We start from the raw sequence: 26,740 nt of genomic DNA, 5'->3' as shown, positions 1-26,740 counted from the left end.
TAGGGTGGTTGGGGAGGTGGGCAATGCTTGAACTCCCATCAGAATTTATTCAGAGTGAAGAATATATATACAAACTCAGTTGTGTATAGAAATATAATTTACCCAATAAGGAAATAGGCAGGGAAAGAGATTTAAAAATGGTGTGTGTGTGTGTGAACAGGTAGAGGGATAATAAAAGGAAGGTGAATTCAAAAAGGCAGTTAGAAGCAAAATAGACTTTTGAGAAGAAACAGGAGAAAAAGAAAAAAAAGAAAAAACCTAGGATGAAGGTAAATACACAGTTAATAATCCAATCTGTGAATGGGAATGAAATATGTTTACCCATAAAATCAAGCAGATAGCAGAATGGATTAGAAACTAGTATTCAACAACATGTTGTTTACAAGAAACACAATTGAAACAGAAAGATATATAGCTAAACTATAAAAATGCAGAGGTGGCAATCATGGTCTCAGAGGAAACAAAACCAAAAATAGACTTAACTAAAAGAGATAAGCAGGAAACTACATTTTGCTAAAAGGTACCATTAGCATTGGAATAATATCAAAAATTTAACAGCAAGTCTTCTAATAAAGCCCTTATTTCTTAACTATCTACTGAGTATAGAATTGGGTCAAATTTATAAAAAAATAAGAGCAATTCTCCAAATTAAAAATGATCAAAAAATATAAACATGCAATTCTCAGAAAAAGAAATCAAAGCTATTTCTAGTCCAATGAAAAAAATGCTCTAAATAACTATCAATTAGAGAAATACACATTAAGAGGACTCTGAGGCACCACCTCATACCTATCAGAAACAGTAAATGCTGGAGGAGATGAAGAAAGAATAGGTGTGGTGATGAACTCTTGTGGAGTAATGAACTGGTCTAACCATTCTGGAGAACATTGTGGAACTAAGCTCAAAGGGCTATAAAATTGTGCATATAGTTGTTTTTTTTTTTATGGTGGCAAAGAATTAAAATTGAAAGGCTGTCCATCAATTGGAGAATGGCTGAGCAAATTGTGGTATATATTTTTGTACTATAGTTGAAATACTATTGTGCTATAAGAAATGATGAGCAGAATGATTTCAGAATAAACTGGAAAGACGTGCATGAACTGATGCAGAGTGAAATAAGCAGAACTAGGAGAACATTATACATAGTAACAGCAATATTGTGGAATGATCAGCTGTGAAAGACTTAGCTACTCTCAACAATACAGTGATCCAGGACAATTCTGAAGGACTTATGGCAAAGGATGCTATCCATCTCCAGAGAATTGTGAAGTCAAATGCAGATCAAAGGGTACTATTTTTCACATTAGTTTATTTTTTATTTTATATGTATATTCTCTACAACAATGACCAATATGAAAGTATGTTTTGCATGATAATATATGTATAACCAGATCAAATTGCTTACCATCTCCAAGAAGGAGGAGGGAAGGGAAGGAAGAATGCAATTTGGACCTTATAATTTTGGAAAACATATGTTCAAAATTGTTATTACGTGTAATTGGAAAAATAAAATATCTTTGAATGGGAAAATAAATAAATAAATAAATGGTGCATACCCTTTGGCCCAGGAATACCACTGCTAGGTCTTTATCCCAGAGAGATCAAAAGAAAAGGAAAAGCACCTATTTGTACAAAAAAAAAAAATTATAACAGCTCTCTTTGTAGTGTCAAGGAACTGGAAACAGAAGGGACCCTCATCAATTGGAGAATGGCTGACCAAGTTGTAGTATATCATTGTGATGCAGTACTTCTGTACTATAAGAAATGATGAGGTAAATAGTTTCAGAAAAACATGGCAATACTTGTATGGACTGATGCAAAGTGAAGTAAGAAGAACCAAGAGTTCACCATACATAGCAATAGCAACATTGTAATGATGATCAACTGTGAAACACTTGCCTACTCTAATCAATACAATGATTCAAGAATTCCAAAGGACTCATGATGAAAAAATGTTATCCACCTACAGAGAGAAAACTGACAAACTCTGTGTGCAAATCAAAGCATAATTTTCTCACCTTCTTTTTCTTGCTTTTTTTCAAATATGGCTAATAAGGAAGTATTTTTTGCATGTTTTTAAAAAATATAAAGTTGATATCAGATTGCTTGCCTTTTCAGTAGGTGGGGGAGAAGTGGGAGGAAAGGAGAGAATTGGAATTCAAAATGTAAAAAGAAAAGAATGTTAAAAATAAATAATATTTTTAAAAGAACAATCTGTTCTCACTTCAATATTTTGTCTGAGAGGTCATGTTTCTTCTCAAGGAGATTTGATCAGTTTTCCTCACACAAATGTTCTTTTTCTGCCTCTTTCAGCAACCAAAATGTCCACATATTAAGAGAAAATACTTTCCATAGTCATTTCCTCCATTCCAATGTTACCTTCATTCAATCCAAATTCTTATGAACCCTCCCCTTTGCTAGTGCAGTAACTTTGCAAGTGGTCCCATTGCCTCCAGGTTTTCCCCTCTCCAGTCAATCTTTCACAAATGTGCTAAAATAATCTTTCAAATATCTTAGGTCAAACGATACTCTTCTATTTCACAAGCTCTAGTGCCCCTTTTAACCCATCCAGTGAAATAAAGTCCTTAGCCTGGCGTTTAAGGATCTCCATAATGTGGCTCCAAACTGCCTTTCCAACCGTATTTCACACCTCTCTCTCTGTGTACCCTTCTTCCCCTTTGTATTTCAGTTTGTTCATAATGCCAAGGTACTCCCTTTTCATTTTTGTCCATTAATATTAGTTATTTATCCAACATTTTAAAAGTTTACGTAGCATTATGCATACATTACCTCATTTATTCCTCATGTCAACTTTTTTGAGGTAGAGGCTACAAATATTATCTCCATTTTACAGATGAAGAAATTGAAATTTAAGAGATAAAGTGACTTATCCCAAGTCATACAGCTAATAGGTGTCAGAGACAGGTTTCAAACTTAAGTTTAAGATTCTCTTGACTCTAAAAACCAAATGCTACACCTCTCAATCTTCCTGTTGAAATCTCTCTCCATGGCTCAACTTAGGTGTCACCTCAATAGGAAGTCTTCCTTAATCTTCCTTTTTGAAAGTGATCTCTCCCTCTCCAAATTCACTTAGAACGCTTTGTCTGGATCTTTCCTTTGGCAGTGTAGTGTCCTGCCTTTGGTAACACCTGCTTTGAAAGCTTCCTCTTTAGAGCCTGTGGAGATCATTACCGACTTTGAAAATAGAGAAGCAAATGCATCATCAAGGAAAAAAACAAAAACAAAAACAGATAGATTAGCAGGTAGAAGTGACAGGTGAGAAATGGTTTGATGAGAAGCTCCTCTCCCAAGGGAGTCAGAGGTATGCATTTACCTGTGATACCTAAAGATCTTTGAAGAATTTGTATTGTGGATATTTTTCCCTATAAAGTCAAGGAGATTTGTGTGTGTGTGTGTGTGTGTGTGTGTGTGTGTGTGTGTGTGTGTGTTTATCTTTTTATCTAGGAGGATCTCCTTGATTATGAAGAGGGAAAGATGTTTCTTGTTGCTGGAGAGAAGTTACAGATGATACAATCAGGAAGAAAGTGATGAAGAGATTTTCTATGAAGAAGCAGCTTAAAACTTTATCTTACAAAGATAAGAATTCAAAAGAAGAAACTTATTATTATATCTTGAAAAAGCCTGAATAAAGTAGTACTCAGTTTCTATTGAAGAGGTGTCAACCACTCATATTTTGAGCTTCGTGTGTACATAATAGAAATCTATGATATATAATTTTCATAATTTTATCCTTTATTTTATAATCATATTTTATCGTCATGATTGTAAATATAATGCATTGTATGATATATTAATAAAATGTAATTAATGTATTTATATAGTATTTGTTTTATAATTGATGTAATATATTACATATAATTAAGTACCTAAGCATATAACATAATATACATCTTTCACATGTATTGTTATATTATTAATCAATAATATAATTTATTAATAATTAATTTTATATAATATATGTTAATATAATAGTATGAAGCTGATATTATTGTCATTAAATAATATAATTTTAATAATTAATTTTAAATTAATATGAATATGATCGTTCTGATTATATAATCATTTTATCATACAAGTATATGATAAATTATATAGCATGTCTATATGTGCATGTGTATCTCTATAAATATATATACCTACATGTATATACATGGTTGCATAGGCTAACCTAATGTATGTATCTATTGTATACATGTTTATGCATAATCCAAAATGTATAATTGTATATAACTACACATGTTTTATGCTTATTAAAAATTCCATTCCTTGATAAATTATATAGTTGGCAATTTTAACATTTAAATATGAATAAATATGCATAATTATTCAGGGAAAAGGAGTTTCTCTAATTCACTGAATAATTAACATTTAATGAATTGTAGGGGGGGGCTTCAACTAATTAATTAGTGAGATGAGATTTTAAACTTATTAGAGAGAAGTGAATTATTGAACATATTCCTAAATTTCTTTAGAGCTCAGGATTAATAAATCAAATATAATGCTGCCAGATGACCAGATGACCCCAGCTATCTACAGTGAAGCCGTCCAGCAGCTCCACGAAGATTCCTAGTGGGTTGGACACTTAGAAAGGGGAACCAAGGACTGAGGGAAAATGGGTAGCCAATTAAAAACTAGTGGAAAGAGAACATAAGGCGAGAATAAAGACACGCAGACATAGAAAGTTTTGGGATAAGGTAGACAGACAGGGAGTAAGCTCTGGTGGTGGAAAGCTTTTATGGTTCAGAGCTCTGGTGGTCAAGAGCTTCCTTGCCAACTGACTTCTTGTCACCTTTATTGGGGTTACAACAGTATGGGGGGAAGGGGAGAGCCCAGTGGCTCTCAAGATACATTAACATTATGAGGTAATCATCATAAAATGCAAACTGCCAGAACCTAAAACAATGCATCTGCTGATGTTTGATACCTATGTTAATTGATCATTGAAGGTAAAGTACAGAGACTGAGATAACTGACAGGTCTTCTGGGGTGTAGCCTTAGGGAAGGGCTAGTGATTTGGCAAGGTTGATGTTCAATTTGACTCAAGATTACAGAGATCAATCATTAGCAGTAAAAGAATTAAGTTTTTGAGCACTTCTTAAAATAGTATCACAATTAATGTATACCTGGATTGCTACATACAGTCTGCTATTAGTCATCCTCATTATTATGTTATCAACATAATCTCAAACCTGGACTAGAGCTCTGGATGTATATACCTTATTTAGGGAAATAGGATTGTTATTGGGGCAGAGGAGGAATGAGGCAACATCGTGTGTTAATTATACATACTCATGAGGAAATCCAAGAACCAGAGAGGGGAAACTTGACTCAGAGGAGGGAGAAACAGAAATGATGTCACTGGAATATACAGCAGACCATGTAGAAGAAATAGATGAAGATCTGAGAAAAACAGATCCCAAGTCTGGTTCAGAAGCATGAGATGGTAATGATGAGAAACTTCAATTTTTCAGAAAGGTAGATGAAGGAAACACTATTCCCTTAGATTTTAGCAAAAAAAGTTTAAGTATTTCCTGTGCTATCTTTTTCGAGAAGATGGAATGATATGGATTACATTATAACATAATTAGTTGGACTCACATCTGGTTGGGTAACAGAACTAAAAATGTGGTTTTTAATTACTCAATTGTCCACATTTCAGGGGGTCTCCAGTGGTGCTCCCCAGGGATTTGTGCTTGACCTTGTGCTCTTTAACATTTTTTCTTACGTTATGTGGAGAAATAGCATAGATGTTCATCAAATCTGACACAAACCTGGGAGACTGAGCAAACACACTGGCTGACCCAGAATTGGAACCCAAAAGGATCTTGACAAGTTCGGGCATTGGGGTGAATCTAACAAGATGAAATTCAGTAGAGATAAATGTAAGTCTTGCAATTTAGGTTAAAAAAAATCAACTTCACAAGTACAAGATGGGGAAAACCTAAAATCGGTAGGGTTTAGGAGACTACAATTTAATATAAATAAGCAGTGGAATGGGGCAGCCAAAAANTCCCTCTCCAAATTCACTTAGAACGCTTTGTCTGGATCTTTCCTTTGGCAGTGTAGTGTCCTGCCTTTGGTAACACCTGCTTTGAAAGCTTCCTCTTTAGAGCCTGTGGAGATCATTACCGACTTTGAAAATAGAGAAGCAAATGCATCATCAAGGAAAAAAACAAAAACAAAAACAGATAGATTAGCAGGTAGAAGTGACAGGTGAGAAATGGTTTGATGAGAAGCTCCTCTCCCAAGGGAGTCAGAGGTATGCATTTACCTGTGATACCTAAAGATCTTTGAAGAATTTGTATTGTGGATATTTTTCCCTATAAAGTCAAGGAGATTTGTGTGTGTGTGTGTGTGTGTGTGTGTGTGTGTGTTTATCTTTTTATCTAGGAGGATCTCCTTGATTATGAAGAGGGAAAGATGTTTCTTGTTGCTGGAGAGAAGTTACAGATGATACAATCAGGAAGAAAGTGATGAAGAGATTTTCTATGAAGAAGCAGCTTAAAACTTTATCTTACAAAGATAAGAATTCAAAAGAAGAAACTTATTATTATATCTTGAAAAAGCCTGAATAAAGTAGTACTCAGTTTCTATTGAAGAGGTGTCAACCACTCATATTTTGAGCTTCGTGTGTACATAATAGAAATCTATGATATATAATTTTCATAATTTTATCCTTTATTTTATAATCATATTTTATCGTCATGATTGTAAATATAATGCATTGTATGATATATTAATAAAATGTAATTAATGTATTTATATAGTATTTGTTTTATAATTGATGTAATATATTACATATAATTAAGTACCTAAGCATATAACATAATATACATCTTTCACATGTATTGTTATATTATTAATCAATAATATAATTTATTAATAATTAATTTTATATAATATATGTTAATATAATAGTATGAAGCTGATATTATTGTCATTAAATAATATAATTTTAATAATTAATTTTAAATTAATATGAATATGATCATTCTGATTATATAATCATTTTATCATACAAGTATATGATAAATTATATAGCATGTCTATATGTGCATGTGTATCTCTATAAATATATATACCTACATGTATATACATGGTTGCATAGGCTAACCTAATGTATGTATCTATTGTATACATGTTTATGCATAATCCAAAATGTATAATTGTATATAACTACACATGTTTTATGCTTATTAAAAATTCCATTCCTTGATAAATTATATAGTTGGCAATTTTAACATTTAAATATGAATAAATATGCATAATTATTCAGGGAAAAGGAGTTTCTCTAATTCACTGAATAATTAACATTTAATGAATTGTAGGGGGGGGCTTCAACTAATTAATTAGTGAGATGAGATTTTAAACTTATTAGAGAGAAGTGAATTATTGAACATATTCCTAAATTTCTTTAGAGCTCAGGATTAATAAATCAAATATAATGCTGCCAGATGACCAGATGACCCCAGCTATCTACAGTGAAGCCGTCCAGCAGCTCCACGAAGATTCCTAGTGGGTTGGACACTTAGAAAGGGGAACCAAGGACTGAGGGAAAATGGGTAGCCAATTAAAAACTAGTGGAAAGAGAACATAAGGCGAGAATAAAGACACGCAGACATAGAAAGTTTTGGGATAAGGTAGACAGACAGGGAGTAAGCTCTGGTGGTGGAAAGCTTTTATGGTTCAGAGCTCTGGTGGTCAAGAGCTTCCTTGCCAACTGACTTCTTGTCACCTTTATTGGGGTTACAACAGTATGGGGGGAAGGGGAGAGCCCAGTGGCTCTCAAGATACATTAACATTATGAGGTAATCATCATAAAATGCAAACTGCCAGAACCTAAAACAATGCATCTGCTGATGTTTGATACCTATGTTAATTGATCATTGAAGGTAAAGTACAGAGACTGAGATAACTGACCGGTCTTCTGGGGTGTAGCCTTAGGGAAGGGCTAGTGATTTGGCAAGGTTGATGTTCAATTTGACTCAAGATTACAGAGATCAATCATTAGCAGTAAAAGAATTAAGTTTTTGAGCACTTCTTAAAATAGTATCACAATTAATGTATACCTGGATTGCTACATACAGTCTGCTATTAGTCATCCTCATTATTATGTTATCAACATAATCTCAAACCTGGACTAGAGCTCTGGATGTATATACCTTATTTAGGGAAATAGGATTGTTATTGGGGCAGAGGAGGAATGAGGCAACATCGTGTGTTAATTATACATACTCATGAGGAAATCCAAGAACCAGAGAGGGGAAACTTGACTCAGAGGAGGGAGAAACAGAAATGATGTCACTGGAATATACAGCAGACCATGTAGAAGAAATAGATGAAGATCTGAGAAAAACAGATCCCAAGTCTGGTTCAGAAGCATGAGATGGTAATGATGAGAAACTTCAATTTTTCAGAAAGGTAGATGAAGGAAACACTATTCCCTTAGATTTTAGCAAAAAAAGTTTAAGTATTTCCTGTGCTATCTTTTTCGAGAAGATGGAATGATATGGATTACATTATAACATAATTAGTTGGACTCACATCTGGTTGGGTAACAGAACTAAAAATGTGGTTTTTAATTACTCAATTGTCCACATTTCAGGGGGTCTCCAGTGGTGCTCCCCAGGGATTTGTGCTTGACCTTGTGCTCTTTAACATTTTTTCTTACGTTATGTGGAGAAATAGCATAGATGTTCATCAAATCTGACACAAACCTGGGAGACTGAGCAAACACACTGGCTGACCCAGAATTGGAACCCAAAAGGATCTTGACAAGTTCGGGCATTGGGGTGAATCTAACAAGATGAAATTCAGTAGAGATAAATGTAAGTCTTGCAATTTAGGTTAAAAAAAATCAACTTCACAAGTACAAGATGGGGAAAACCTAAAATCGGTAGGGTTTAGGAGACTACAATTTAATATAAATAAGCAGTGGAATGGGGCAGCCAAAAAAAGCCAGTGTGATATTGGGCTGTGCTGTAGAACTTCCAGGTTCCCCTTCCAGAGAAAGGAGTGTGATCGTTTTACTGTGCTCTGCCCTCCTCAGACTTCTTATTGGAGTACTGTATTCAGTTATGGAGCGTCAGAGAGTCCAGAAGGTGGCCACAAATAGCCCTGGGTACCTGACATCTGTTGAAGAAACTGGGCATGTTAACCTGAAGAGAAGACTCTGGGGAATATGATAGCTGTCTTCATGTATTTGAAGAGCTGCCATGTAGAAGAGGGATTAGACTTGCTTTTGTTGGTCACAGAAGAGACAAGAGCAATGGGGGTAAGGTTGCAAAGAAACCAATTTCAGGCTGACGTGAGGAAGTACTTAACATTTAGAGTTGCGCAAAAGTGGAATAGTCTTTCTCAAGAGGAGAAGGGTTCCCCTGCTTTGATGGTCTTCCAGCAGAAGTAGAGTGTGGTGTTTCATAATTGGGGTTTCTTCTGAGACTGTGGTAGACTAGATAGACCACTGAGATTCCTCCCAACTCTCAAATTCTCAATGTCTACATTAAAATTCTGTGTATAGGGGGCAGCTGGGTAGCTCAGTGGATTGAGAGTCAGGCCTAGAGACGGGAGGTCCTAGGTTCAAATCCGGCCTCAGACACTTCCCAGCTGTGTGACCCTGGGCAAGTCACTTGACCCCCATTGCCCACCCTTACCACTCTTCCACCTAGGAGCCAATACACAAAAATTAAGGGTTAAAAAAAAAATCTGTGTATACTGCACTGTCATACTATTATTTATCATTCATTACTAAACACTTTTTTCTTTTCTATATTTATATAGTGCTCTAAATTATATTTCAAGGCACTTTACATACATCTTCTTACATGATTGTCATTTTATTTCTATAAGGTAGGAACAGCAAGATTTTTCCCCCCTTAGGACCTATGATTTTATCAACATGAAAAACTTTCCACCAAGGTAGGTCAGGCATTCTTCTGTAAGGTATGATCTTAAGACTGAAGTGCTGAGAAGTTGATTTGCCCATGGTCAAAAAGCTAGGATATGACCTAGTCCAGACTCTAATTGACTTATGACAAAAGCTGCTTCCAAATCATGCCCATTTTAAAAATTGTCTTTGTGTGACCCTGGGCAAGACACTTGACCCCCATTGCCTATCCTTACCACTCTTCTGCCTTGGAGCCAATACACAGTATTGACTCCAAGATGGAAGGTAAGGGTTTAAAAAAGAAATTCTCATTCGGAACTGAAACACCAATTAAAATGAGCATTTCTTTTTCCTGATCTTCAGTCCCACATCACCAAAGGCTTATTCAATATCTCAAACTGGATGTCCTATAGGCATCTGAAAGTCAATATAACTAATACTGAACTGCTCTTTCCCCACAATGCCACCCCTTTCCTATTTCTGTTAAGGGCTCTTACTGTCCTCCCAGTTACTGTGGTGCACATCCTCAGTGTCATCTTTCACTCTTCACTCACTCCAAATATCCAAGCGGTGTCAAAATCTTGTTTCTACCACCACCGTATTGTTCACATCCATCCCCTTCCATGACCATAATTTAGATCCTTATCCCCTCAACTCTTATAATGGCCTCCTATTTTTTTTCTCTGTTTCTGGTCTCCTCATTTCAATCTATCCTCCATAGAACCACTAACGGGACTTTCCTAAAGCTTAATTCCAGAGGCTTTTTATTATATCTTGGATCAAATTTGAACTCCTCTGTTTGCCATTTAAAGCCTTTCACAATCTGACTCTGACCTGTTTCCAGTCTTCTCACACATTATTCCAGTTCACATATTCTTTGGTCCAGCCAAATGAGGTTTTTAACTCCTCCTCATGCATGAATAGGCCATCTCTATGCTTTGGCACTGGCTGTCCCCATTGCTGGGAATGCACTCATCACTTTCAATTCTTGGAATCCCTGGTTTTCCTTCAAGACTTGTCTTGTAAGAGACCACCTACATGAAGCCTTTCCTGATTCCCAACCTTCCTTTGTTCCCACAGATGCTAGGGCCCTCCTCCCCAAAAACCCGACTTGTAAATTTGGCAAAAACTCATATTTGCACGTTGTCGAACGTAAACTACTGTAGAGATTGTTTCCCTTTTGTCTTCCTCTACCCAGTACTTGGCACAGCCCCCGGCACACAGAAGTCTTCATAAATGCCTGTTGCTTAATTACCAGGTTGGGTAGTTTTGGCACCTCTGGCATGGCTTTGGAAATATATAATCTCCTTGCCTCCCGCTTGTGGGCTGTTATCAACGTGTTATAGCTATTTTACTTTCTAAATTTATTTTCTCTTTCCCCACTGGGGAAAAAAATAAGCATAAAACCATTTCTGTCAAATTTGATAACATAAGTGATCTATAGGAGGAGGAGGAACCAAAGTCCTGTTCTGAATCCCTGGGCTTTCCCCTGGATCTTTTCCTTCTTACAAACAGTGGAATTCTAAGGCATCATTAAGCACAACTCTCCCCAAGGGACTCATCTGTGTGCACTGGGCTGAGACCCAAAACCTCAGCTCAGAAGGGTAGGGTAAGAGAGAGGCAGTGAGAACTTCAGCTATGAAACCACACGAGTATTTCTTACTAAGTCCTGTGACCTGTGGCTGATGTGGCTGGACAGGAAGGATATGTATATTGGGGTTTGGGAGGGAGCAATTTGTCTAGTATTGTTCACCTCCTATCCTTGGTCTCATCACTTCCCTCTCAATATGGATCATAACTAATTTCCTGATTTTCTAATCTCTAAGGCTCTCAAAGTCTTTCAGTACTAGACTGGATAGAACGTGACGTGAGTGATAGAGCCAGAACCGAGGGAAATGTATAGTTGTAAAAATAATAATTGATATTTCATAGGATGCCTTGAAGTTTGCAAAATACCTTACATATGTTGGGGGCAGCTGAGTGGCTGGTTCAGTGGATGAAGAGCCAGGTTTAGGGAGAGGAAGTCCTAGGTTCAAATCTGACCCTCAGACACTTCCTGGGCAAGTCACTTAACCCCCATTACCTAGCCCTGACCACTCTTCTCCCTTGGAACCAAAACACAGTATTGATTCTAAGATGGAAGGTAAGGGTCTTTAAATATATATATATATATACTTTACTATGTTAACTGGCTCAAACTTCAAAACCAACCTGTGAGGTAAGTACTATAGGTCTTATGTTCTGCCCATTTTACAGATAAGGAAACAAAGAAATATAAGTGACTTGTCCAAGATAACAAATCCAAGTCTTTTGGATCAAAGTGCAATACTCTATCCTCTATGTCACAGTACCCTCAGCAGATCAGTTATACAGTATTTTAGTTTATAAAGTGCTTGAAAAATCCATTTCCCCAATTGCTCTAGCCTCCACCGACCCTAAGATATCTGGACTTCTACCTGCTGACACAAACTAGGCTACCCTTAGCCTGTACTTCTAACGGTTCCCAATATTCTCTGCTTTCCTCAGGACCAAACTCATCATCTAGGATATCTATGCTTTTGGGTTTCTTCCTCATAGACACAGGAGCTGTTTGGATCCATTTGCCTGTCATTTCTCTACTCTCTCCCCTGCCCACCACCATTACCCTAACATTTCCTAGATATTTCAATGATAGTTAAAACATTACAAAGGATTTCAAGGTTCCTGAACTTAGGAGAGTCTCAAAGATCTTGCTAAATGCATTCCCCACCCCAGCTTTCCCCGTAAGCGCTTAAGGATCTTAACCAAGAGGGAAAGGGCCCTTGACTCTGTCCCCCAGCTTTACTCCATGGTGTTCACCATACCGACATGTGAACCAGTGGCTATGGGAGCTAGGAATTACTTTTTATTGTCCATTCTTTGCCTCAATGCCAAGCACAAGGCCACAAACACCCACCTCTCTAGCAATACCAGTCATTCTCCATTACAGATATCAGGGTGGCCAGTCACCTCCTGTTGGACATTAAGACAGAAGCTAAGAAGGCAGGGCAGTGTGGTAGGGATCTATCACCCACTCTTGGTCCCTTCTTGATACTTGAGGGAGACAATGGGACTGAAGAGGAAGCCAAGGGGAAGAGAATTAAGAGAGCCGTCACAGGAGCCAGAAATAAGGATCCAAGATGAGACATAAAAGAGATTAGAGTGAGGTTGAGCCAAAAACCTGGGTCAATAGCACAGATATTCTTCCACGAAGCTCCTGTCCACTGACTTGTCTTCTGTGCTATGCCAAAGTGCCCTCCGTGAGTTGATCAGCTTTCTCTAGGGACCCCATGCTCTTTCCCCTCCCCACTCCCAAACGGCCTTTGCTCATCTCACCAGCTTCTTGAATCAGCAGCAGCAGTAGCAGCAAGACCACCACTGGGATCATCTTGGGCAGGAGTTCAGGGCCCAGAGGCTGGGATCCGGAGGCTTAGTGGCTCTGCGCAGCTGTGCTCAGCAGCTCCCTGACCACAGTTTCCCCCCTTCCTGCCCCGCCTTCCCCCCCAAGCTTCGGCCCCTTCCCCTTCCTGCAGTATAGGCTGGGCAGCTCCCGGAAGGGCCGAATCAGAAAGGCTGCCCCAGTGCAGTCCACAGTGCAGTAAAGGTAGGCTTGAGATCTTGAAGAACCAAACCCTTTATCCCAAGAGAACAAGGCCCCTCCACCACTGCAAAAAGGCTGGCCCCGGCTGTTACTGCGCACTCCAGCTGGCATCAGAGGAATGGCAGAACTTGGGCTGTAGGTGACTCCCCGAGTGTCTGCCACATCCCAGGCCTCTATAGTGTACCCTGTCTCTGCCCAAGCTTTAGGGTGTGACGGTTACCAGAACGGGAATTAACTGCAGGAGACCAAAGCAGCTCTACAGGAACAGGGGACACGGGGGAGGAGGGGGGGGGGGAGGGAAGATGATCACAGGAGACAGGGAAAGGAGAAGTGGAAGTGGCAAGAGCAGTAAAGAGCTCTAGGCCTGAAGTCTGATGATGGGGAGGGGAGAAAGGGCTTAGGCCATCCCTCTGCTCCTCCCTTAGCCCTTCCTACCCAGGATCCTGGAAAAACCCCTACGTGTCATGGGCCAAGGGATGGGAAAGATGGACAGAAGGAGAGAAAGGGAAGTTGGATACAGGGACTGCAGAGCAGTTAATTTATTATTTCCTTTTTTCTTAGCACAATTTCAGTCCTCTTGGCCCCCTGTGAGCCCATGCACCCACAAATGCTCAAGTGCCTACATTCACACACACTCGCGCACACACACAGACATTCTCATTCTCTCTCTCTCTCTCTCTCTCTCTCTCTCTCTCTCTCTCTCTCTCTCACTTCTCCCAGGAGGTGGTAATCAGTGGGAAGATGGCAGAGGTAAGTTGATGCTCATCGATCTACCTCTCCAAACACAATGTCCTGAGTACCTGGAGGGTAGAAGAAAGAAACAAGTGTCTGTAAGGGCCATACAAGTTATTTCCATTGGCTATGCTCAACAGAGGCTGCTCATTGAAGTCCTCAAACCCATCCAGGACATTACATCTGCTCCCCCAAGTACCCTCATACCTATGATTGCTACCACATCTGCCAGCATGTGCCCCTTAGACATCTTGTCCAAACCAGCCTGAGGATGTGAGAAAGCAAGAGAACATTAGATGAGTAAAACTAGAGGTAGAAAGAGGAGTTGTAAATAGTCAGGCCTTATAGTCCCTGGGATCTGGGAATAATTGGGATTTATCATTCTTACCAGGTGGGCAAAACCAGGTGCTTTGATCTTGCATCGATAAGGGCGGCTGCTGCCATCAGAAACCAAGTATACTCCAAACTCTCCCTGTGCAAGAAAGTGCTAAGATGTCAGGTCCCCGATTCCCCCCCAAAGAAGCCAATTCCTGCCTGTTTCCTGTTTTTATGATCCCTGCCAATCTTTCATATTTCTTTTCTAGTATAATCAACATTCATCCATTGAGTTGACTACCAGGTGCACATGCCTATGTCCTCTCCCTCTGTGGCCACTCCTCACCTTAGGTGCCTCGATGGCAGTGTATGTGGCACCTGGTGGAACTTGGTAGCCCTCAGTGTAGAGCTTGAAGTGATGGATTAGTGACTCCATGGATGTCTACAAAAGGAAGAAGAAAGGCTATATAATCAAAGACTTGAGTACCCTGTATGGGGAAAGAAACTTATACTTAGGACCTATTGAAAGAAAGAAGCCACACACCATGTCCTGACAAAATAATCAATACCCACATTAACACAAAATGCAAGTACAAATACAGATAATAAAGCACACAGATGAGATATAAGCAGGGAAAAGAGCACTAGAGTGTGTTAGCCTCACAAAGATAATCTGTCAGATACTGAAGCTCAGCTCTGATCACTTTCCCCTTCCTAACCCTTCCCTGTCCTTGTTTTCTCTCCTATATACAACCTTCATCTCTGCCCGCTTTGGTGGAGACACTTTGGCATCATCAACTTTGATCTCCCCAGGAGGCATCTTGTTAAGACACTGCAGAATGATTCGGAGAGACTGACGCATCTCTTCGACACGGCATAGGTATCTAGAAAGTGGTCAGAGACAAGGGAGGTCAAAGGATCAGTCAGAGACATGCCTGTGCCCAGGCCTAGGTGGGAAGAACTAGCTAAATTCCACCCATTAGCTACTCTCTGCCCCATTACCAGACTATCTACCTCTCATATTTCTGCAGAGCCTGAGCTTGAAGCCTATTCCAATGAACCCATAATACCCCTCCCACCAGACTTGTCTTTGTTTCTTTTGGTTATTTTCTAGGGAAGTTGTTCCTCCCATTCTATCAAAAATAACTGATACTTATATGATACTTTTAAGTTTTGCAAATAGCTTTCCATACATTCTCTCATTTGATCCTTATAATTACTCATCAAGGTAGGTGCTGCTGTTACCTCTATTTTATAGATGAGGAAACTGAGGCTAAGGAGCTTAAGTGTCTTGGCCTAGAGCTACACAGTTACTAAATGTCTGAGGGTGAATTTACACTCAGGCCTTCTGGACTCCAGCTCCAATATACTATCCACTGCCTACTGATGAATGACCTATATTGCATCAATGGAATATAAGTTCCCTGGAGACAGAGACAGAGCATATGATTACTAAGTGCTTGCTGAATCCTCCTGGAATCCCTAACATCCCCTCACAGAGGGTACTAAGGGAGCAGTCAGCTCCATTTGAGCAGAAGATAAAACAGACAAGACTCTCTGGCCAGCATTCTTCCCAGTGACCCTCCCTAGGATGGAGAGAGGCAATGGCACCGGAGCATGCTGTGTGACGGAGGGGGATGGAACTAAGGTAGCAGAAGTGGGCTTGGTTATATGCACCCCTCTAACCAGGAGTTTGGGGAAGTCACGGCTTCTCTGAGCCTTTTTCTTCATTTGTAAAATGAAGCCTTACCCTGCTGGTCACTCCAATAATGAAGAGTGTGGAAACCACACAAATCATGGGCTGGGAGTGAGGAGAAATAGAACTCTTGTCCGTGCTTTGCTACTAATAATACAACCTTCAAAAAGCAACTAAATCCATTTGTTAATGTTCTCAAATGTAAAAGAAATTCTACCAGCTTGACCTACACTTCACAAGACCATTATAAAGGTAGTAGGCCCATGTTGGCGAACCTATGGCACGTGTGCTATAGTGTGCCTGAGGACATTTCTCTTATCAACTGCTCCCTGCCCAGTAGCCCAATGGGAGCATTTTCTTCCTTCCCTGTCTGGGCTAAGGGAGCAGCTCACATGTAGCATGAAGGTGCAATTTGAGCACTCGGTCTCTAAAAGGTTCATCATTACCATAGAAGGATATGGTGGATAGAGTGCTACACTTGCAGTCAGGAAGATCTAGGTTCAAATCCCACCTCTGACACTTACTGGTTGACTTGGGCCATGAGCAAAAACTCCCTAGAATTTATCTAAGCCACAGAGTTTATGAGCCATGTAGGCAGTGACAGCTCTCACACCAAGATTTCCTACCCTGAAAAAAAACAAAGGTCCTCTGAGTCAAATGAGGATGTCCATGTGAAAGTATTTCAGCAAGTAAAAAATTCTATGCAAGTAGCAATGACCGCAGGTGCAAGTTAGGGAGAGACAGGAGTAGGAAGGCAGCTCTGCCCTACCTGTCATAGCAGTCGCCTCTGGAACCAATGGGGACATCAAATTCTACTTGGTCATATACATCATAGGGCTGAGTCTTCCTCAGGTCCCACTGAATCCCTGAGCCTCGAAGCATCACTCCACTGTTAGAGGGAGGAAAGACAGAGGTGGTCACATTCTGTACAATCTAGATGCAATCACTCTCTTTCACTGTCCTCCTGGGCACACTTAAGCCTTTGCTGAAGGGAACCAGAAGAGGGACAATAGCACAGATACCAAAAACAGGGAGCTGAACTAGTTTCCCATGCATAGACAAGTTCTTTTCCCTTCTGGGCACAACATGGGCCCTTCACAAGGGGACTCATCCCTGCCCCATCTTGCCCAGCTACTAACCTGAAGCCATAGTTAAGGGCCTCTTCTGCAGTTACCACTCCAATGTCAATTGTTCGATTTCGCCAAATCCGATTGTTGGTCAGCATCTGCCGTCCCAAGAGGAGTATCAATACATCACCTTATACTAGGCATTTATCTTTTTAGACCCAAAATTTAGTACCTCTTCATCCCACCTTAAATAATTCCTGGGAGTACCCAGACAGGTTTCCTCATTCCCCTTTATCTTACCTCTTCAAGCTCATCAATCCGAATGGAGAAGTTCTTAGTAAATTCATAGATGTCATCCATGAGCCCAAGGGGCATGTCCTGAGGGCCCAGATGGAAAGGGGGGGGGGGGAAGGAGAACAATGGCACATCAGAGAAACAAAGTACCAAACTTCTCCAAACCCAATATTGGGGCTACAGCTAACTTCCCATTTTCCCTTGTTGGAGAACCCTAAAATACAGTGGCCAGAGAACACAGGCAATGAATGAAAGGATAGGAAGATGGGATGGAAGAAATTGAGGAAAGGGCTCTTCTTACCTGGTGCACTCCTCCTGGACGTATGTATGCTGCATGCATTCGTGCCCCTGATACTCGTTCATAAAATTCAAACATCTAAAGGGGACACACTGAGAATCAGAGATAAAGCCCTTGGCCCCATAAGAATATCACCAAACACTCTTTTACCACCACCTGTAGCATGCCACCAAAAAAGAATCAAGATAACTTCCAACAAGCCAGTTCCTTGGCATTATTCTGTCCATCAGATATGTTCTCCCCACCCTCACCTCCAAGGCCATTTAAGAACTCCCTTTTCTGTACTTTTTTCAAGCTACTTCTAATCTCTGTGTCTAGTCATACCTTCTCCCTTTCTTCAAACATCCAAAAGAAGGGAGTCATGGCCCCAATGTCCAGGGCATGTGTGGTCAGTGCCATAATATGGTTCAATAGCCGTGTAATCTCTCCAAATAGCACTGTGGAAAGACAAGGAAGGGAGAGGAAAGATATCTGAGAACTAAGGAGTCAGAACTACCTCAGAAAAGCCAACAGGGCCTACTTCTGTCCAGGATGCTTGAGAACTATGACTATCAAACAAGAAGAGTCAGAGTCCCTTGTCTATTCACTGCTTTCTGGGACAGGTAGGACAATAGGTCTTAAGATATAGTACTCTTGGAGTGGGTACCACAAAGACTAAGACATACCTCTGATCCACTGTGCCCGGATAGGAGGCTGGATGTTAAGAAGCTTCTCTACAGCCAAGGAATAGCACTGTTCATTACACATCATAGACACATAATCCAGCCGGTCAAAGTATGGCAGGGCCTACAGAAGGAAGACAGACACTAAGGGAAATCTTGCACATCTCATACCTTAGTACAGGCTTCCTTGACTGACTAGGATAAGTGTTCTCCTGAACTGGATCCAGAAGCCAGGGCCACACTCGCCTGCCAAGTGCTTGACCTTCTGGCAAAATTTAAGATATTCCAATAGCTGTCCAGACAAGGAGACAACTGCACAATGTCTCAAACTTACAGATCATCATTGCTTCCCCAAGTCTAACAGAGGAAAAGGAATTAAAGAAGGTGGAAGTGGGACTGGGAAAGTTAGGGTCACAGGAAATCAACATTAAGGGCCCTGAGAAGGCCAGAATTTATTCTTGATTAGAGCAGCCCTCTTCCTAAAGTTCTCAGCAGGTTAGCAATAGGCCTCAGCTGCCCAAGCTGTAGCTTCCAGGAAAGAGGTGGGGCTTGGGTTTATCCCTTCAGGACAGTCTGTTCTTTTCTTGGCCGTCACTGTGACGTGGAGCTAGGCTGGAGAGTTTAACTCCATGGACCCAAGAGCCAGAAACCATCAGTCTTGGGTCTCTTGGGGAATCTCACAGTCACTGTGCTTGACCCCTTTACTGAATCACTAAGTTTCAGTTTCAAAACCTTCACTTTGGAATTCTTCTCTCTCTCCGTTCAGTGATTAAAAATAAATAAGTAAAAGCTACTGGTTCCTGCCTCAAACACGAATCCCCACAAGGCTGAAATCCTGACTCTCGCCACTTGGCTGTCATAGTCCCCACTCACCCCCTCTTCTACCCCACAAGTCAGAAGCAGCTATAAACTCTCTATCCCAGTCACTCTGACTCACTGAACATTTCAAAAAGAAACGCAAGCAGCTGGCAGATACAGGGACGTCCAAACAAGAGAAGATGACGTCTCTCACTTTGTTCCCTACCCTGGGAAACAATCTGTGACGCACTAGCTGGACTTGATACACCACTGGGGAAACTGAGGCAGAGGAATAGAAGTGAAAGGGGGTGGCCAAAAGTTGATCAAGGAAATGCAGAAGACTTAGGAAGAGAAGCTAAGAGACACTGCTTCTCCTGCTAAATCCCCACCCAGTTAACCAAGGTCACCATTCCCACCCTTGCTTTAGCACAGGATAGTTATCATGCTTCACTGCTGCCTCCACAACTTCCACCAGGCCTAGAGCCCTGGGGTATCAAAAAAGATAAATCTCAGAGCTGAGATAAACCCACATCTCCATCACCTATTCACTCCCCACACCTGCAAATAAGTCTTGTATTCGATGAGCTTTTCTGTGCCTCGGTGAAGCAGGCCAATATGGGGATCACACTTCCGAACCATTTCTCCACTTAGTTCCATCACCAGTCGAAGGACTCCATGAGCTGCAGGATGCTGAGGCCCAAAGTTTAGGGTCACATTGGCCACCTTTGTGTCTTTTGGAGGATCCACATCTGGGGGGTGGGTGGGGAGGAAGAGGAGGCTTAGAGTTAGATGGTGACTCCTCTGGAATTCTTTCAAAGATTAAAAAGGTTAACCTATTACCAGAGAGGCCCTGTCCCATATTAACATGCTTGCCCATCAATTTTACTGCCTTCTTCTTCCCATACTACTAAAATACTTCGAGGTCTAAGGAGAAGTGTGGAAGACTACCTAGGTTACTAAAGGGCAGGGACCCCAAATCTTACTTTTCCTAACTCCCCATAGGGTCTGAGGCAATATTGAGTACATTTACTGGCTCAAATTTTACAGTCTAGCTGAAGGTATCAGAAATATTACCATGAACATAAGTAACAGACAGAACTAAGTGAAAAATGAATGCTATAGGACAGTGATTCCCACAGTGGGCGCTACTGCCCCCTGGTGGGTGCTGATGGCCACAGGTGCATTTATCTTTCCTATTAATTGCTATTAAAATTTTTAAAAAATTAATTTCCAGGGGGCGCTAAGTAATATTTTTTCTGGAAAGGGGGCGGTAGGCCAGAAAAGTCTGGGAACCACTGCTATAGGAAATCAAATGAGAGCAAGGTCATTGTGGGCTGAAGGGTCAAAGGAGGATCCATGTTAAGAGATAATTCTGAACTGGACTTTGAAGGTTGGGAAGGCTTTAGACAGCGATTCATTACTTGACAGAAGAAAGGCAAGGACATCAGGGAACAGAGACTAATGGCAATGCCATCTTTTACCCCTTCTCCCTTCCCCACAAGTCAATGACAAAGGATCATTAGTACAGCCTCCTTTTAATAATAATAACCTAACACTCAGAGGTTTGCAACAGTCTTACTAATTAGGTAAACTCATCTGTTCCTAATTAATAACTAGTTTCTACAGACAGCTCACACATGGCTCCTTGGCCAGGAAAGGGAGAAGGGAACCCAGATATCTTCCTCCTAGGGAAGCTGCCCAAGATCATTGAGGAAACTGAGCCAGAAACAGACCCAAGCCTCCCAGCTGAACAGAGAGGGTCCTGATTTAGGGGACTGTAAAGTGAAAGGTAGGTTGGGGGCATAATGAATAGGGCAGCCTGCTGGAACAGAAGTCATTTTGGTAAATAGTGGAGGATGAAGTTAGAAAGGTAGTTTGTAAAGGGCTGTGAATGAGAGGCCAGGCTTTAGCCTAGGGCAGTGATGGGCAAACTATGGCCACCACCCATTCTATTCCTAATCTGACCAATAGGAGTAGGATACAATACAATGAAACTTCGAAAGAGTTGCCTTAGAAACAGACTGACAGATGAGCATTTCCTTTCCTTTGGCCCCCTCTTTAAAAAGTTTGCCCATGGGGGCAGCTGGGTAGCTCAGTGGATTGAGAGCCAGGCCTAGAGACGGGAGGTCCTAGGTTCAAATCCGGCCTCAGACACTTCCCAGCTGTGTGACCCTGGGCAAGTCACTTGACCCCCATTGCCTACCCTTACCAATCTTCCACCTATAGGTCAATACACAGAAGTTAGGGGCTTAAAATTAAAAAAAAAAAATACTAAAAAAAAAAGTTTGCCCATTACTGGCCTAGGGTAATGGGTTTTTCAGTAACAGAGTGAAATGGTGAAGATGGCATTTTCAGAAGATTAATACAGTGGCAAATGAGCAAGACAGGCTCAAGGAAAGACCTATTCAAGGCTGCTAGGGCAGTTAGGAGGCTACTGCAATAATATAAATATGATATGGTAAGGGCCTAAATTAGGCTGCTATAAGCAGGAAGGGAAGTAGGAGAGCTAAATATAAGGCAGGGGGCCTTAATAACTTACTAGACCCAGAGAGAGAGGACTCAAAGTTTTGAACCTGAGTGATTAGAAGGGTCAAGCTACTAACAGAAAAAAGAAAAATGAGAAGAATGCCAGTGTTGGTAGAATGAAAATAAACAGAATCTGATGACAATAAGACATACAAATAGAAAGCAAAGAAGGCAGCTGGAAATGCAGGATTGTAGCTCAAGAGGAAAGTTGTTAACAAAGGTAAAGTTTTAGGAGGCATTCATTCAACAAACAAGAGTTAGTTGTCCCTATAGAAATAGACAAAATCTCTGAGAGAGAATAAATAACATCGGGTTGAAACATACTTAAGAGGATTAGCCATCTCAAATGAGACTATTTCAATGCTATTCAGATATCAACTGAGGCACAAACACAAGGGAAGTAGTTATGGGTCAGTGACAAAACTGATGGGCATATGGATCCTCAGACTCACCATTCCAGGGTGCAGGCTTCCAAAGGGCAGTTTCTTTATTTGGGTACATGACAGCACCCCCAAACTGCTCTGCCCATTCCACATCTGGCTGCCACTGCCGAGCACCTCTGGGGATCAAAAAGTGGGGACAAAGGGTTGAATTGTAAGCCCCCAGAGGGCAAGAACTGCTTCCTTTTTTTAAAAATTGTCACTTTGTATCGTTAATGCTTTGCATGCTGATTATTATTTTTTTAAACCTTTACCTTCTGTCTTAAAATCAGTACTGTATATTGGTTCCAAGGCAGAGGAGCAATAAGGGCTAGGTAATAGAGGTTAAATGACTTGCCCATGGTTACACAGCTAAGAAATATCTGAGACCAGATTTGAACCCATGCACAACGATTACTAATAAATGTTTGTGGAAATGAACGAATAAGCTTGTTAGGGATGGAACAGATCTATCTAATTGGAGGCCTAAGGTTTTCTTTATAACCCTTTCTCCTTTCCCCAAGTCAATGACAGAGGGTCTGTTTAGCCTCATTATAATTATAATCTAGTAACTCAAGAGGTTTGCAAAGGCCTTACTAGTTATGTATTCTCATCTGATTATAATTAATAACTAGTTTCTACGGACAGTTTACACATGACTTTGGCCAGGAAAGGGAGAAGGAAACCCAGCTCCTTCTCCTAATGAAGGTGTCCAAGGTCATTGAGATGTCTGAGTCAAAGACAGATAGGGGAGCATCCCGGTGGGAGGCTCCGCGGTCGCCGGGCTAAGACAGAAATATCGAAGCAGCTGTACCCGCCCGCGGGTTATTTTGGAGGGCGATCTCAAGCCCCTAGATGAAAAGGAGAAGGAAGAGTAGGGGGAAAGGAGCCCCAGGCAGGCCACCAAACACACCCCCTCACCACCACCCTGAAATTGGGGGTCATCCAGCCCGGGAGATTATGGGAGACTGGGAGAGTCTGGGGGGGAAGGGGGAGTTAAGGGACGGGAAGAGAAGAGGTCATAAGCCTGGGTCACTCGCTCCGTGGAGAGGTCAGAAGTTAATATCCTCGACCTCTCGGGGGTCGGGGAGTAGAGAGCAGGACCAAGGCTTCCCGCCTCCTCCTCACCTGCTGGGCTGAAACGTCGGCCGGACCCCAGGGCCGGGCCTCAACACGGGGCCCACGAGGGCCCGGAGCTTGCCCAGAGCCCTCAGCGCCGCCATCTTGCTGCCGCTGCAGGCCCGTGAGAAGGAGAACCGGGCGGAAGCAGGCGCTATACGTCACTCTCTTGGCTTCTTGTCGCGTTTGGATACAGTGGGACTGCCATCTTGAAAGCTGGCAAAGGCCGCGGCGAGCAACCTGGCGACATCCGGGTCCCGGGCTTGGCTTCATTGCTTGCGTTCCCTGCAGACACCTTCCATTTTAACTGTGGGCGGGGGGGGGGGGGGGGGGGGTCTTCGGGTTTTGCTGAATTACGCCCCCTGGTGTTCGAGCGAGAGCGCTATCTCTAGGAGTCCAGCCAATAGGGGTGGGAGGGGGAGCATCCTTGGCATATAGGTACCCTGTTATGGAGCATCTGGATGCGGATGCTGGAGAAGCCCTCCTCGGTTTCTAAGCCATAGCTGCCGAAGAGGCGGAGCCCCATCTCGAATAGTTGTCAGAAGCTTCCCCCGCCCAGGCTCTTCTCCATCTGGATGTTTTCCCTGTTGAGGGCCTGCTGCCCAAATGTGTCTGAGCCCTTGCACATCTGGGCCCCATTCGGGGTAGCCCTAGGCACTCCCCACCCCCTCCCCCATCTCAGGGTCGAAAGCAGCAAGAGCCTGGGAAGCTCCCTCCCCAACCTCATTCCCAGATGTTCTGAATAGGGATGGGGGAACCCAACTGGGGAGGGGCTGGGGGCTCCCGCCAAATACAAATCAAAACAGGAGCCAGAGCCAAGGCCACCAGCATTGGGAGGAAGGGGAAACCTGGAGCTGAGGCAGCAGCTACACCCAGCATAGGAAAGGAGAGGCATCTTTCTAACTGACCCAGGGTCTGGGCACTGACCCTCCACATTCCAACATTTTCTTTCCTAGCTGTGGCCCTGTCACATTCTTCTTGTCCTTCTTGTCCTTCTGGCCATGCCCCACCACTGCTGGCCCAGTGCTAGGAAGTGCCCAGGAATTTAGCCTTCATCCTGCTTCTGAAGAGAAAGAGGAACTTCTCTCCCAGCCACCCTCGGAGGCCCCACCCTGGCCTTCTCCCTCCAAGCCCCCCAGCTAGAGCTGGGCCACCCCTTAAGTCTGGAACTCCCTCCTGAGCCACCATGTGAGTGTGAGAGTGGAAAGATGAGGTTTACCCAGACAGGGACCCTGGGATAGAGCCCACCAGCAGCGCAGCAGCCTCAGGGTGGAACGAGGGAATAGTGAGCCTATGGGGATATGTGGGAAGCAAAGGCTCAAAGTAGGGGGTCAGAATATTGTCAGGTAGCTACCAAGCTCCAGAATTGTGAGGGGATGGGGGTGGGGAGGAGAGCTAAAGCCAGGGAGAGGCCAGACTATTGCCTGGGAACTGACCTAATAGGAAATGTTCCAAAGGGTGGGGCCAGAGCCTGTGGCTATGGGAAATGGCTGAGGCTTGGATCGGAATTGGGAGGGGGGCTCCCACCGGGCCCTTGTGAGGAGAGATGAGCTGAGCTGATGGACAGAGCCCATCTAGGAGACCCCAACACTTTCCAGAGGAAATTTTACTCTTTAAAACTGAAGGCATGGGTACGGGGAAAACCAAGCCTATAGGGAGCTGGGGGAGAATTACAAATAAAGAAATTGTTCTGTCTCTTGCCCTCTCCAGGCTCAGGAGAGATGGGGGCTAGCATCTGTGCTAGATAGCCCTGGAGGGTGGATTGAGCTCAGGCGGGGGCAGGGCTCCTAGGGGGGCTGCCAAGGACACTGAATCTTTTGTGCCCTACCCAGGCTGCCACCACCCGCCCCCCTGCCATTCTGAGGCCCTTTGTCTTCAGCTGCTTTGTCACCCCCTTTGTCCTCCTCTCCCCTTAAAGGGGTGGGGGTGGGAGAGCCCTCTGGGGATAGCTCCTCTAGCTCCAGCCCCTTCCTGACTCAGACCCTATCCTTTTCCCAGTACAGGCTCCCTCCTTGCCCCTGCTTTTACCCCAGAGTCCTACATTCATCAGGGTTTGTTGTATTAGGTAAAGAGAGGAAAATATGGCTCAGCAGTGATACAGGGATGGGTGGTGCAGGAGCTGGTGGGTATTATGGGCAGGTACTGCTGGCCCCTAGGGTGGAAGGGTAAGAGGATAAAGGAAATGGCAGGGCAGGATGTGAGGTGAGGAGCAGGAGATGACTAGGGAGAGTAAATTCGGGGTATAAGAGGGAGGGAAGAGGGTGTCTTGCTCCTGGGAAGGGGGAGGGACTGGTTGGCAGCTCAGGCCTTCCTGGGGATTTCCTGGGGAAAGGAGTGGCCATGGGTTGGGGGGTGAGAGAGCAGGAATCGCCCCAAGCCCAGACTCCTAACGACCCTGCTCATGTGTCAGAAGCAGCTTTCTCCCGTGCTTCTCCCCTCCCCCAAGCCCTGAGCCTTCATTCAACCTCTATCCCCAAATTCCCACCATTCCAAACACAAAGTTCCTGCCTTTCTCTCCGTGTCTATTTCCCCATATGTACAATGGCGACATTCCCTAGAGGGTAAGAAAGGAGAGGCCAATAATGATTAAGAGACCATGAGTTTCCAGGGTAAGGGTGGGAGGATGGAAATGTTAGAAGCAGATAGAGTCTTGAGGAGTTGAGGAGGTATGAGAATAGAGACCTCTTGAGGGATGGTTGAGGGAAGGCACTACTGGACCTGGGGTCACCTTAGCCTCAGGTTGGAGACCCTGCTCAGATTCTTGGCAGCTGGGTGACCTTAGGCAAATCACATCCTCCAGGGGTCTTCGTTTGTGATCTCTGAGGTCCTGGTGGACCAACTCATTCTGTGGAGGTAGAGGGAGCCTAGGGGAGACACAAACTAGAGAGTGATGAGGGTTGAGGGGAGGAGAGGGGGAGAAAGATGAGAAAGAAAGCCCCAGAGGGAGGGTAAGAAAGGGACCCAAGCTTCTGGGAGAGAGTGGGAGTGGGGCCAGGAGCCCCAAGGGAATTGACTGGGAGCTGGGCCAAGAAAAGGGGGAGCCAGGAAGTAGGGGGGAGGACGTGAAGTGAGGAGGGGGAGCCCTGGGGGAGAACGGAGGCGGAATGGCTGTTCCGGGTTTGTGTGGAAGGGAGGAGGAAAGCTAAGGAAAGGGGAGCCTGAGGGAGGGGGGGATGGTAGGGGAGAGGAGGTGGTTTCTGGCACCTAAATCCGTGCCCTGGCCCAGGCTGGATCCTCCTCGTACAAAAGGAAAAGTCATTAACTCCTCTTCTACTGCCCTCCAACCCC

The 26,740-nt window shown here is 42.8% G+C and overlaps 2 protein-coding genes across 2 annotated transcripts in view; both read right to left on the bottom strand.

Annotated features, from left to right (window-relative positions):
- The window catches only part of FCER1G (Fc fragment of IgE receptor Ig), a 32,308-nt gene extending 18,951 nt beyond the window's left edge, over positions 1 to 13,357 (bottom strand). The window contains exon 1 of the mRNA XM_044675837.1: positions 13,262 to 13,357. Coding sequence (XP_044531772.1) covers positions 13,262 to 13,313 — 52 coding nt within the window. The 5' untranslated portion in view covers positions 13,314 to 13,357. The remainder of the gene's footprint in view (positions 1 to 13,261) is intronic.
- Positions 13,358 to 14,041: 684 nt separating this feature from the next.
- Positions 14,042 to 23,571, bottom strand: NDUFS2 (NADH:ubiquinone oxidoreductase core subunit S2). Its single transcript, XM_044675835.1, has 14 exons — positions 23,462 to 23,571; positions 22,367 to 22,473; positions 19,947 to 20,137; positions 18,594 to 18,714; positions 18,253 to 18,365; positions 17,932 to 18,006; positions 17,637 to 17,714; positions 17,409 to 17,494; positions 17,039 to 17,158; positions 15,328 to 15,457; positions 14,920 to 15,015; positions 14,647 to 14,730; positions 14,466 to 14,523; positions 14,042 to 14,326 (listed from the first exon to the last, which is right to left on the bottom strand). Exons 1-14 carry the CDS (start codon positions 23,554 to 23,556, stop codon positions 14,289 to 14,291), a joined length of 1,392 nt encoding a protein of 463 aa, XP_044531770.1. The 5' UTR covers positions 23,557 to 23,571; the 3' UTR covers positions 14,042 to 14,288.
- Between the last annotated feature and the right edge of the window lie 3,169 nt (positions 23,572 to 26,740).

This window comes from Gracilinanus agilis, chromosome 4 (genome assembly GCF_016433145.1).
Source record: "Gracilinanus agilis isolate LMUSP501 chromosome 4, AgileGrace, whole genome shotgun sequence".
Taxonomy (NCBI): domain Eukaryota; kingdom Metazoa; phylum Chordata; class Mammalia; order Didelphimorphia; family Didelphidae; genus Gracilinanus; species Gracilinanus agilis.
This window is presented reverse-complemented; position numbering and strand designations above follow the sequence as displayed.

Excerpts from the sequence above, each read along its gene's own strand:
- NDUFS2 (XM_044675835.1), bottom strand. The coding sequence starts at position 23,556 with ATGGCGGCGCTGAGGGCTCTGGGCAAGCTCCGGGCCCTCGTGGGCCCC. Across the intron at positions 18,366-18,593 it reads CCGGGCACAGTGGATCAGAG|TGCTATTTGGAGAGATTACA; the intron begins GTATGTCTTAGT and ends GTCTTTCCACAG. Across the intron at positions 14,731-14,919 it reads CTGCCATCGAGGCACCTAAG|GGAGAGTTTGGAGTATACTT; the intron begins GTGAGGAGTGGC and ends TTTCTTGCACAG.